This window comes from Lissotriton helveticus, chromosome 7 (genome assembly GCF_964261635.1).
Source record: "Lissotriton helveticus chromosome 7, aLisHel1.1, whole genome shotgun sequence".
NCBI classification, from domain to species: domain Eukaryota; kingdom Metazoa; phylum Chordata; class Amphibia; order Caudata; family Salamandridae; genus Lissotriton; species Lissotriton helveticus.
The window spans coordinates 1199155787-1199169798 of NC_136068.1; the positions used below are offsets into that span (position 1 = coordinate 1199155787).

General features: G+C 50.2%; 1 protein-coding gene across 1 annotated transcript in view; it reads right to left on the reverse strand.

The window, feature by feature from the left end:
- The window catches only part of ATAD5 (ATPase family AAA domain containing 5), a 440833-nt gene that overhangs the window by 235476 nt on the left and 191345 nt on the right, over positions 1 to 14012 (reverse strand). The window contains exon 14 of the mRNA XM_078654387.1: positions 10909 to 11059. Coding sequence (XP_078510513.1) covers positions 10909 to 11059 — 151 coding nt within the window. The remainder of the gene's footprint in view (positions 1 to 10908; positions 11060 to 14012) is intronic.

The window sequence follows — 14012 nt, forward strand, 5'->3', positions numbered from 1 at the left end:
AGGGTATGACAACCTTCTGCAAGAAAGAAGGACAGGTCCTTAAAGCCACCTTGTCCAGATGAACAGAAAGGAAAGGAGGTTTAGAAGAAAGAGCCTGGAGCTCACTCACACTTCTGGTAGAGGTGATAGGTACCAGGAAAGCCGTCTTTAGAGTAAGACGACTTAAAGGACAGTTATGAAGAGGCTCAAAGGGAGCGCACATTAGAAAAGTCAAGACAAGATTTAAGTCCCATTGAGGCATTATGAAAGGCACGGGAGGAAACGTGTGTGTAATGCCATTGAGAAAGAGGTTAACAACCGGGGACTTAAAAAGAGAAAGCTGATCAGTAAGCCTCAGGAAGGCGGAAATGGCAGAAAGATAGCCCTTGATAGTGCCCAGAGCAGAGCCCTGCTGGGCCAAAGATAGGATAAACAGAAGAACCTCATAAAGAGGGGCCGAAAGGGGATCCACAGCCTTCACTGTATACCACGCCACAAATTTGTTCCATCAGCAGGCATATACCGTTTTAGTGGAGGGACGCCTGGCTGCCAGAATGACATTACAGAGTTCGGGAGGAAGGTCGAAAGCAGTCAGCTCAATCTCCACGCATGGAGGTGGAGGCTGGAGGTGGAGGCTGGACAGGTTCGGGTGGAGGACCATCCCCTGCTGCTGCGACATTAGATCCTCCCAAAGAGGCAGACGGATCGGGGGATCCATGCTCATACTGAGTAGCTCGGGATATTATACTCTTCGAGCCCAGTCCGGAGCCACAAGAATAACTCGGTGGCGAATAGATCTAACCTAGGCTCTGCAGAAAGAGACCTTGCGCCACGTCAGAGTTCAGCAGCCATTCGTGATCCATCAAGCACCGGCGGCTGAGTTTATCCGCCCTGGCGTTCAGAGAACCTTCCAGTCGTTGAACCACCAAGGTAATGCCTTGACGTTCCAGCCATGTCCAGAGGCGAAGAGCCTCCTGACATAAGGTCCACGACCCTACCCCGTCCTGTTTGTTGCAATACCACATGGCTGTGGTGTTGTCAGTGAACACCTGCACTACACTTCCCCGGATAGAGGGAAAGAATGCCTTCAGTGGAAGTCGGATCGCCCGCAGCTCCAGAAGGTTGTTATGGAGCCGGGACTCCACCGGAGACCAGAGGCCTCTGATCTCCGCCTATCCCAAGTGGCCTCCCCATCCCAGGAGGGACGCATCCGCCACTACTGTGTGCTCCGGTTGGGGAAGGGCCAGGGATCTGCCATTGACCCAATCGCGATTCGTGGGCCACCACTGCAAGTGTTGTCCAGTGCCTTCCGAGATCTGGACATGATCGGACAGGCCGCCCTGATGCTGCGCCCACTGGAACTTCAGGTCCCACTGCAGAGCCCGCATATGCCATCTGGCATGTCACACTAGCAGGATGCAGGAGGCCATCAGGCCCAGGAGCCGGAGGGTTATCCTGACTCAAACCCGGGATAGAGGCTGAAAGAGCAGAACTTCTGGCCCAGGTACACGCTCAATGGCCCCCTTGGCCAGGAGGGCCGAGACTTCCTGACAGAGAGGAGTCTAATGATCCTCTGACATGCGGTGGTGCCAAGGCGGCATGGCCGGAGGGGAGGACAGAAAGGGGGATGCGTGGGCGATTATCTGCAGCACCCACTTGTCCGATGTAATTTCACGCCAGTGGTGGAGGTGGTGGCGGATCCTGCCACCCAGCGGCGTGGGGTGCTCCCTGAAGCTCGGATTAGGAAGGCTTAGAGGCGGAAGTAGTGGGGGTGGAAGTGGACTGACCCACACGCTGGTTATCAGACCTGCCCCTGCGGAATCCACAGCCAGGCTGGTTCTGCACAGGCTTGCTGGAAGAGCGTGCCTGGGTGCCCCTGCCCTGGCCACAAAAGGAACAAAACCCCGGCATGGCAGGGTTCTTTGTGGAAAGACCCAAAGACTTGGCCGTGGCCCGAGAGGCTTTAAAACGCTCAAGGGCATTGTCGGCCTTATCGCCAAAGAGGAGGGAGCCATCAAAGGGCATGTCCATGAGCGAGCTCTGGACATAGGATGGGAACCCAGTGGAACACAACCAGGCGTGGCGCTGCAACGCCACAGTCGTGGAAATTGCCCTGCCCAACGAATCAGCAGTGTCCAAACCACAACTGATGGCAAACTTCGCCGTACCATTGACTTCTGCAATCGCTTTTGAAAGGACAGTCTGGACATCCTCAGAACACTGCGGCAAGACCTCAGCTACCGAATTCCACACTGCGTGGGAATAACGGCCCAATAAGCAGGCTGTGTTAACCGAACGCAACCCCAAGCTGGCTGAGGAGAACAACCTCTTGCCGAATTGGTCTAGCCTTTTAAAGACCTTATCCGGTGGAGACGTGGGAAAGGAACTCTGCGATGTCGAGGCCTGAATGACCAGGCTCTCGGGTGTGGGGTGAGCGGTCAAGAAGGTGGGGTCACCAGACACCGGGTGATGACGCCTTGTGACGTTTTTATCCACTGGCGCCCCCGAGGCCGGTCCCAACCAAGTGACTTTGGTGAGAGCCTCATTGAAAGGGAGCAGCGGCTCAGACGACGTAGACGCCGTCGGGAGCACCTCCGTAAGAAGCTTGGTCCTAAGAGCCACCGTAGGGAGGTCGAGATGGAGAACCTCCGCAGTCAAACGCCGCACCATGTTATAGGAAGCGCCCTCCTCCAAAGTAGGCGGAGGAGAGGCAAACCCCGAGTCAGATGACACATCAAGCTCGCCCGCATCCTGCTCGGAGTTACATTGCCGGGCAAGGGGTCCTCGCAGCAGTCTCAGTCCTCGTCCGGCTCCGGAGTAGAGGGAGCTGGCTGCGGCGGCAGGGCCATAGCCACTGAGGGGGCAAGCGTCGACCGGGAACTGCGCCGGTCGGGGCCGGGCCGGAGCAGTATCCCACTGCGGATCCCAGGTCGGAACGAAATGGTCCGAGAACCAGGGCAGGGGGTGGGATAAACGGCACCCAGTGTGGCGCCTGTGGCGGGGCTGGAGCCAGTGGCGCTGCAACTCGTAGCGCCGGAGGCGCAGCATCCTCTGGCGCTGGGGATGGCGCCGGTGACGGAGCTGCCGGGCCCACAGGATCTGGACACGGGGACCGAAGGCGCGCTGGCGGGAGCCCGGGGCCTAAAAAGGCGGTCCATGGCAGCAAGAAACTCTTGCATCTGTTCGGGTGTCGCCGACGGACCCGGATATAGCAGGTAGGCCGTTGGACTCCCCGGCTCCAGAGGTACCGCAGGGGCGGAGCCCCTGTCCCCCTCATCCGCCTTCGGGGAGCGACGGGGGGACGTCGGAGAGCGAACACGATTCTTCTACTTCTTTTTATGGTGTTGCTTACCGGAATCTGAAGGTGAAGACTTAAGAGTCCGAGGAGCGACGGCTCCGGTCCCCGCGAGCGGTCCCGTGAACGGTCCCTTGACCTGGAGCGGCAGTTAGAGGAGTGCCGGACCTCCAGCAACTTCAGGCGCAGCTCCAGCAAGGCCTTCGAGCCATGGCTCGACAGTCTCAACAGTCGCGGGAGTCATGATCAGTCGGTCTCCAGGCAGTAGAGGCACACATTGTGGGGGTCTGCCACTGACATGTTACGGCAGCACGACCCACAAGACTTAAAGCCGGACATCCCTACATGCACCAGGAGACAAGAGGGGGAGACAAAAAGTCTCAAAAAGTAGTCAAAAAAATACTGCGGTACGTGCTCAATCCGGATCTGCACTTCCTGCGCGGAAAAAGAAAGAACAGACGTCAGCGCGCATGGGTGGCGCCCAAGTAGTCTCCGTGACGTCATCTCGGCGCTCACGACCCCAGTGACGGACGCAGAGGCGCACGACGCCACCTACCGACGCGCAGGGGTACTGCTAAGCAAAACTTTTCGGATCTAGTGTGACACCTGGGGATTATTCTAAGGTAAGGAATTTATCACTAACGTGTCTCTTTCAGATCCTTATTTTTATATTCCTATATTTTTCAAGTGTTGCAAGATAGGTGTATGAACTTGCAACACTGTGCTACCCACGTATCTCAGATTGCAACTGCAGTTCAAAATATACACAGCAAATTCACTTTTACAGTTAATATTGCCACTCAAGGAAATTGGTTTGTTGAGTAAGGAGAGCAATACTCCTTAGTGTTGATACCAATGATACAGCTAGACAGCTGTAACACTCAGGAACAACTGGTTCCTATAAGCCAATTGTCAGTTCTTCTAGTTGCGGAACTTGATCTCACCAAACTGTCCCTCATCGGGCTGGCTTTCCGATAGGTTATCTGTGGGTTCGTGGGAACCATCTTTCCTATGATCGCATCAGGGAGAGAATTAGATGGCAATTCTTTTAAACTGTATAAGTTAGTTGTTTATGTTGATTACTGTATGTAGTAATAAGCCTGACCATATTATATATATATATATATATATATATATATATATATATATATATATATATATATATATATATATATCAACAAAGAGTTTTAGCCCTCAGTAGAAGAAGCCACAAGATTGGTAAATTTGGATCCATTTCTTTTAGGAGCAGCTGCAACAGGAGACGCAGGGAAAACAGTCACCATCTGTTTGTGTTCAGCCAGACCGGATTCGGGAGTCTATCCCTTCTTCAATGGCTTCTGCTTGGCAATGATGATGTAGTATGCACTCGTAGTTAATAAAGCCTGCCTCCCAGGGCGTGGTCAAATGAAATGGCCTTCTGGGTCTTGTAGTGCATACACCATTTACCTCGTGTGAGTTCATCATTGTGGCAGTTAATAAATGAATGATTAAAACCCATGTGGGCTGGTGAGAATGTTGCTCTGGGTGTCCTCTTGTGTGTGGTCAGCTGCTTCTGGACACCAATCCCCCGTACACTGATCGCACCGTTGGGCGCCATCACGGGTCCGCAGCAAGCGGCAGGCTTTCTTCCGCGACTGGGCTCCAGCCGCAAAAATACCAACAAAGAGTTTTAGCCCTCGGTAGAAGAAGCCACAAGATTGGCAAAATTTGGATCCTTTTCTTTTAGGAGCAGCTGCAACAGGAGACGCAGGGAAAACAATCACCCCAGACCCAGAAGGCCATTTCATTTGACCACGCCCTGGGAGGCAGGCTTTATTAACTACGAGTGCATACTACATCATCATTGGAAACCGGTCTGGCTGAACACGAACAGATGGTGACTGTTTTCCCTCCCTGAAGCAGCGGATCCCGAGAACTCAGCAGAGTCCCACAAACAAAAGGAGGCCCTAGCCAACACAGATAAGGTGTTAAGGGCCTGCAGCGGGCCTCCTGGGACGGTGGAGACAACAGTGGCGGCAAGGAGGGAAAAGCAGTCTGCAAAAGTGGACTGGAGGCAGAGGGGTGGAGTGAAAGACACGCAGGGTCACGCGCCACCGGAAGGTGCCGGTGCAGAATTGTGTTGAGGCACCGGATCCCCTGAGGCGGGACGCCTCCAGGCCCCCATCAGGGAAAAAAGGACTGAACATTCAAAGGGAAGCCATAGCTCCCTCCCACCAGATCCCTGGTGGAGAACCTCCAAAAGACAGTCCACCAGGAAATGAGCAACAGAGTCACCCATGCGCAGAATACCCTCAGCCGTGGACACTGCGTGAGCAAAGGCCGCACCCGCCTCCTTAGGGCCCCGTGGTGGAGAAAGCAGCTCCTCCGTGGGCGACGGCTGTAAACTGAGGCGGCCGTCCCCGAAGCCGAGCGGGGCAGCCAAAGGCCAGACCTGGAAGTTAGAAGGAACCGAAGAGTGGGGGACCTGTTGCTCCTCCGGGAAAACCTTGGCCTCGGGAATGGCATGGAGCCGCCCTTCGATGATGCTGATGAATAAGCCACCACGCGGCGGCCTGTCTCCGGGAAGGATGACACCAGTAGGCACGCAACCTCCGGAGAAGAGGGAGCGTCCAAAGACGAATCCGCAACTCGGCGCCTGTCTGGTGCCGTAGAGTCCGCTGCCCGAGGCAGGGCGTCATCACCATCCGGCACTTACGAAAACGCCGGACAAGGATCCTTCAAGTCACACCGCGCCATGGACTGGTGCGGAGCCAAAGTGGCCAAGGGGTGGCGCCGGAACAGCACAGACTCTACCTCCGACAAGGCAGCCGCCTGCGTGGAGGAACGAGAGGGACAAGGGGAGGGACACGAAACCCTCCACCAGCCTCGGCACAGAATGTGACAGAGGTGGCCCGCCGACCCATGCGGTGCCGCCAGGGCAAATTCAACATCCAACTCGCCCTCCGACGAGGCAGCCGCCGTCGCTGATGGACAAGCTAGGCCTGGAGGAGGATGAGGGGTCCCCGTCCAGCCTCGACCCAGAGCGGGACGAGGAGGGTCCACCGACCCCTGTGGCGCCACCCAGTCCAGCAGGTGCCGGTGCCGTCAGCTCAGCCATGGACAAGGCTGCCGCCTGTCCAGGGGCCGAGCGGGGCTCGGGATGCGACTCGAGCCTCGGCGACCTCCCGCTACACCACAGTGACTCCCGCGGGAGTTTGTGGCGAGGCAGAGGCACCGTGGTCTGAAGGAGGGACCCTCGAAGGGCCGCACCCCAACAGCACCACATCCTCCAAGCCTGGTGCCAAGCCAGTCGGCACCAGAGCCGCCGGCGACGGCCCTACGTAATGCAAGGGATCCGCTGACACCCCAGGAGGGGAAGGAAGAGGAGGTGACACCAGCGAGGCCTGCAAAGCCGCCGCATATGTCTCCATCTGGACTCTCGACGCCCTTTCACTGGGAAACGGTGAATAGGAGGGCGACGCGCGGGCCGCATCACCCACGGAGAGCCCAGGTCCCCAGTAGGCCGAACATCAGCTCTCGCAACATCAGAGAGGGATGAGGACGCCGATGACGGCTTCTTTTGAAACTATCTGCTGAGGCTGATCGAGGGGATGAAGCCGACCTTGAAAGATGCGCCGAGAGCAGTTTCATCCGGCGCTTCCGCCGCGTTTCGGCTTTAGGCGTTGGCACGCCTCACAATCAGTGGTGACGTGATCGTCCCCTAAACACCACATGCAAATGAGGTGAGGGTCCGTCGCCGACATAATACGCCCACACGACGTGCAAGTCTTGAAGCCCGAAGGCATTCGCACACTGTTCCACCAAAATATATCACAGTGATGAAAGAAAAAGGAGCCTAAACAGGTCCGCACAGAGACCAGATTTGCGTTGCACGCGGAAAAGGAAAAAAAACTGACGTAGGCGCCCCGGGGTGGACTTAAGTGCCCTCGCTGACGCTTGGGCAGGGATGCTGTGGTAAAAAAAAGTTTTCTGGATCCAGTCTAACGCCTGGGGAAAATTCTACGGGACGGAATCTGCAGCTAGTAGTCTATCAGATAAGCCAAATATTTGAGGATTTAGATCACTAGTGGCCTTGTTTCTGATCTATTCAAATGGAGACCATTTGCAATCTTGCTCCTCAACTAGTAGCTATTCTAAATCACTGTCTGGCGATGGTAAAGTGTGAACCTTATTTTGACTTGGTTGTTAGCAACATTGGATTGGACAGACACCGTAAGACCCTAAGAGATCAAAATGCGGGAACATGTGTATATTTAAAAAAAAGGTAAATGACAGAGGATCCCTGGAGGTCCCCAAGATGGAATTTCAATTTCTTAATATGAATACACTAAGTTTGACTTGCTGGTACACATCTTCCATGGAGGATTGGAACTACACTACTGTGATGGCCGAAAATGCCAATAAATTATACACTATGACAAAATCGTGGGGACAAGTCATACTACAGTCCACGCAAGGCTACTTCTGCTCAGTGACAAAATCCTAACACTTTAAAGACCTGAGACAACACATGAAGGGAAACCAGAAAAAGACTAGCTGATGTATTGGAATAACATGAACATTGGTTAAGTAAAAGGGTGAGAGATTAGCCTTATGGTACAAATTAGTTTGCTAAGGAAACATTTTTTTAACACATACACCCACCTACAACCATGGGCCATCTGAGAAGAAAATGTAGGTAAAACAAACAAGGGAGTGAAAAGGGCAGGGGGTGGGGGGCAGGGGGTGGGGAGCAGGGGGTTGGAGGATTGGAGGAATGCAATGGGAATGCATAAAGGTGGAGACAGTGGGAACAAACATACAGGGGAAAATTTGTAAGTATTGAAATCGTTGTATGCCACATTTGTCCATAGTTTATACATTAACATCAGTGTCTTGTGTTTCCAAAAAAGCAGGTAATATAGATCCGAACAGCTTAAATTAATCGGGTGCAAAAGTCTGATTAGGAGTTAGACTTTGGACCCGCGGATAGATGGGACAGTTAAGTTCTTGGGATAAATACACAATGCAGTGTCCTCAGATTTTATCAAACAAGTTTAATTCATTTCCTAGGGCTGCTGAGATTTTTTATTTTTCAAGAAGATCCCAAAGTCTGTTAAGCCAGGCAGAGTGATCAGGTTCACAGTCCTTACCCCACTTAGCAGTGCCTGTCTGCTTTGTTGCGGTGAGGCAGAGGGTGATCACCCTGCCCTTAAATGAACTTTATTTTGGATGGCTAGAGGGATATATGCGGGTAACTGTCTCACATCAGTATTGAAGATTTTGTTGATATCTGTGATTGCTTCCTGCCAATATCATTTCTGAGTGGGAACCACCACAAGAGGTTAATCAGTGTATAGGGAGTACTGCAGTTGCGCCAACAATACCCAGAAGAAGAGATCTACCATGCTTGCATGATTGCTAGGGGACAGTACCAGTATAGTGTGGGGTTTAGAAGCATCTCTTTGCCCACTGCATCAGTAGCAGAAGTGTGAGTTCCATTAAAAAAAATATCAGACCGTTCTTTATCTGTGAGTGTACGGTCCAGTTTTGCTTCCCTAATTCTCAGGGCACAAGTATTTCAGATGAGGTTGATCTGATTAAGGAATTTATAGAGGTTTGATAGCATTTTTCGGTTGTCGCACAGAGTAAGGCCCCATTTCTCAAATATCATTGAGTGGCTTGCTTGGGTGGGGTTTAATGGTGGTGTGTGTTCCCCAGTGCCTGATGTGAAGATATCGCTATCTGTCTCAGGAACCCTCTTTAATCTGCTCCAAGGACAGGAGGCCAGTACGGTCAGAGATGTCACCCACCCTTTTAACACTTGGCCTCCTGCCACACAGTATTCAGGGTTGCTGTTCACTGGGATAGACAGGGAGGAGTAAGAGGTTAGACACGCGGATACGGAGATCTTGTCCAAGAGTGCCCTTGTAGCTGCTAGCCCTCATTACTTTGGATTGGAGGGAGGAGGAGTGACCACCACCCATGATCTGTGCTTTTTGCATCACCAAGGCACCTTCCAGATGTGGGTGCCAGCAATGTACTGTTCGATTAAGTTCTCTGTGGAGGTCCGGTTCCATTCAAGGCGACACCGTAGTTGTGCAGATAAGTAGCAGGTGGTAAGGTTTGCTATGCTTAGGTCCACTTCGCTTCATGGAAGACAGGTTTCCATTCAGGGTTTCTTACCACTCCAAATGAAAGATTCAAGGTTGCGTTGAAGCTTAGCCAGGGTTTGGGGAGGGGGCAGGGTCTGCATTACACATAGAATATGGGGTAAAAGGGTTATTTTGGTTGCAGCTATTCTGCCCAACGATGACAGTGCCCCGTACTCGCAAAGTATGCAGATATGATCCATACTGTGGGCCCCCAAGCGCAGCAGCCAACAGTTGCACACTGCTCAAAACGCAGCGGCAAGAGTACTCCTAGGAATCTCTAAATTCGACTCAGTCGCCACAGCTTTATTCCATCTGCACTGATTGTCAGTCGCCAAACGATCCAGTTTAAATCACTTTGCCTTTAAATCACTTAACTTGGGGCGAACACAGCTGGACAATTTTCTTAAACCATATATTCCAGCAAGATCCCTTAGGTCACTCGAACTTGGAAACCTAACTGTTCCTAGAGTTAGAGGGGCTAGGTGGGGTGGCAGGATCTTCACAACTACAACAACTAAACTGTGGAACTCTTTGCCAACCTTGCTTGAAAAAAAAAAAAGAGATTAGCCTGTTAAAATTTAGAAAGGGCTTAAAACATGTTTTTTTAAGGCATAATTCACATACTTAGTCCGATCTTTAAGAGCTAAGGGCCTAGACACCCTAGGGTATTTGTCATGCTTTATAAATTCATCATCTTCATCAGGGGGTCTGCATATTTTCGTTGACAATTTACCCTAACAAGGAGAAAATCTTGAGCCATAAGTAATGTATGTGGTCGGAAGCCCAGATCAGTGGGAAAAGTCTTTTCAGGTAAGCACAGATTTCTAGTGGTGTGGTACGTTTGAGGACCTGTGATTTTCTTTATCTCAATCTTGAAGACCAAGGCTCATCTAAAGGAGTCTAGCTCGGACATCAATGCAGGGATGCAACTGCATGCATTTGACAGGGACAGCAGGACATTATTCGCATATATAATGCAAGTTTGTGTTCGTAACGTCCAATTGCTATTCCTGAGATTGATGGATTGGACCTAACCGCCTCTGCCAGAGGATCAATGTACAGGGCAAACAGGAGTGGGGAGAGGGGGCATCCCTGCCTGCTAAACTTGCCAACTCAGATTGTCTCCAACGCAATCCCATTCACCTACACCCTAGCTCTTGGTGGGCATAGTCACTTCACACCCATTTTCTGAACGAGATTAGCCTTCTTAATAGGAGAGGGGGCAGGGCACCAAACCTTCTGTAAGTAAATCAGAAGGGTTGCTGGCCTCCTGGATTAACAGACACAGTATATGGTGAATAACAGGAGTAAACAGTGTGATTTGTTCCTCAAGAAGCCAGGTACCCAAGGGATATCGGAGGGAAACAGTTTGACTAAAAATGTAAATAGTGTTCTTTTAGGTTTGTGACAACAAATAACAATCATTAAGATTTCTTTTAATTACAAAATACACAGAACTTACTTCAAAATATTTAAATTAAATAAGGATATTATACTTACTTGGGGACTTGCTTGTGTTACTAGTATTAAAAAAGCAAGGCTTATGAGTGTTTGTGCCCTGTTTGTCCACCTGATGAGATTGTGTAGCTTCTTTTAACTGAGAGAGTATCTGGCGACCACTTCGTTGGCAAGACGCATTGACTTCAAATACCTGTAGAAACAAATATATTGTGAAATCAAAACTGTAAAATGGCTGGGCAAGTTCTTTTAAAAAGAAGTCCAGTGTTCTCAAGCAATGTAATGTCACATACAACCTTACAAGAGCACATATCAAGACAGAACTCAACATTCAAGAATGAATATGCAATTAAGGATATTACCTAGTAATTTCTAGTGTTGCCTACTTTCTACCCATTTGCCGAGTAACAGGCATCTGTACCAACAAAGGAAATGCAAAAGTAATTTGGTACATCCCTCCATGTTTCACTCCCCAAAAAACTCAACTCAAATCTGGCATGTCAACTTTCACACACCTCCACAAGCGGAGTCAGTTTCCAATCTGTGATTGAAACACTTGAAACGTTCTACCTCAGGCTACCAAAAGGCACTTTGATCCCATACTAATGGCATATTGTGTACAGACAAACTCAATATAACACCTACATGATAGGTTACCTCGAATTCCATAAATGTCTTGTTGCACTAAATGGAGATTTTTAAAGTCCATAGTGCAACAGGTTTCCACAAGACATACTCCTCGTACTACATATTTACTTATTTAAGAAAGTATTTAAAATGTAGCCCAGACCATGTTACAGAGAATATCTTCACTGTTGCAGAAGCATTTCAAACTTGAGATGCCGTGAGGGGAACAGATATGGCCTGATATCAGATTCAGACTGGATTTACAAACACCAGGTTGACACGAGGTGTGGTGAGCAAAGTTGTGACATTACTAGACGGTACTCAGTGCAGGTGTTTTCAAATAACTACATATTTACACTTTAGCACGTCGATCACAATTTGCTGGTCAAGTGCCCAACCAACAATATGAAACTCAGTCTTGAAGTTTCATAATCAGCAACTTTGCAATAAGTCTCCAACATTGGACAAGTCTTTGGTGAATGTTACTTATATGTAACATTAGCTTTTCATCTTGAATATCTTAAATGAATTTATCAACACTGAATACATAATAATTCAGTGCTACAGGTTATCTAATGAAAATTGGAAATAAAAACCAGCTCAACAAAACTACTGGGTATAAAACCTAATTCGAAGAAGATCAACTACAGTAAATGTCACCTTACCGGGAACAACCTCATAAGTAGCTTTGTGGACTTCAAACCCGTCTCTTGCCCAAATGACCCTCAGTGCAGCTAGGTTTAGTATATATTGAAACATCAGACAGATGAAAGATCTAACTATTCTCCTGGGTTTAGTGTTAATAGTCATAGAAAAAAAAATACTCATGATGATTTATGACTGTTCTAGAAAGGTTACCTCCTGCAACATCAAATCACTACCCAATAGTCGAACATTAAGCAGAAGAGCAGTCGTCGAGGTAGGGGAAGACTGACACCCCTAACCTGCGCAGATGAGTTGCAACCACCGCCATCACCTTGGTGAACACCTGATGGGCGCTGGTAAGGCCAAAAGGGAACACGGTAAACTGAAAGTGCTTGTGGACCTACTTTGAGCAGCAGGTCAAGTCTGTGGCTCCAGCAGGATGGGGATGTGAAAAAACATCCTGCAAGAATATCGCTACCAACCAGTCTAATTGTCTAGGGCAGATACGGCCTGACCCAGTGTGAGCATCTTGAATTTCTCCTTTTTGAGGACGAGATTTATGGTCCGAAGGTCCAAAATGGGCTGTTCTTCAATTGGAGGAATAGGAGGAGGAAAAAAAAGAAAGAGAATAGCCCTCCTGAATGATCTGCAAGACCCATCTGTCCAAGGTTATGGACCTCCAGGGGAGGAGTTTATGATGTATTCTCCCTCCAACTTGAGTGAAATGGTCTTGCAAACTCTAATTACGATTGCTTGAAGACGGCAGCTGCCGAGGGCTGTGTGGCAGACAACTTCTGGTGCCCAAAGGCAGAGGTCAGAATGAACCGCGTCTACATCTTGGGGAGTCTGCGCAGGATGGTGGCTGGGATACTGCTGAAAACCCCTCCCAGTGCCACGAAAGGGGTGATCGCTAGACTGGTCATGAGGTGTGACCGAGAGGCCCAAGGATCTGGCCGTAGCACAAGAATCCCTGAAGCACTCCAAGGCAGTCTCAGCTTTCTGTTAAAAAAGAAGAGTCCCGTCAAAGGGCATGTACATAAGATTGGCCTGGACATCACACAAGAAGCCAGATGTTCTAAGCCAAGAATGTGCCTTAGGGCCACCGTCGACCAAATCGCTCTGCCCACAGTCGGTTGTGTCTAAGCCATACCGAATGGTGAATTTGGCTGCATCTCTCCCATACTTCACTGCCTGGGAGAGTATGGCCCAGGCCACCTCCGGGACATGTATTAGCACTTGCGCACCGGTATCCCAAAGGACTACTGCAATGCCAGGCTAGTAGAAGAAAGGATTTCTTCCCAAGTGTGTCCAGACTCTTGGATTCCATATCTGGAGAAGCAGAAGGGCCATGTAACGTCGAAGCCTGAACCACCAAGCTCTCAGGGGTGGGATGTTGGCTGAGGGACCTTGGATCACCTAGCGTTGGGCGATGGCAGCATGCAATTGTCCTATTCACAGGAGGCCCTGTGCTAGGCCTGGACCTTGTGCCTAGAAGAACATTTGTTAGTGTTTCATTAAAGGGCAAAAAGGGTTCGGAGGTGGAAGCCCCAGGCTGAAGCACCTCGGTCAAGAGAATAATCCAGACCTGCACAGAGAGCAGCTCCAGTCAAAACCTCCACCGCCCTCTTTATCACCATGTCATAAGTAGCCCCCTCCTCCGTAGCTACATTCGGCAGAGAGAGCATACCAGTATCTGGAGATGTGTCTAGTCCACTGGCTTCTCCAAGATCCTCATACCAGTCCATTTGCTCCACAGGAGTCGCCAGTTGTTCTAAAAGGTCTACAAACCTCTACCAATCCTCACCCATGCCTGAAACTTCCTCAAAATGCACATGCAACAACATAGAACCTCTGGGCTCTGTAAGCAACGGAGT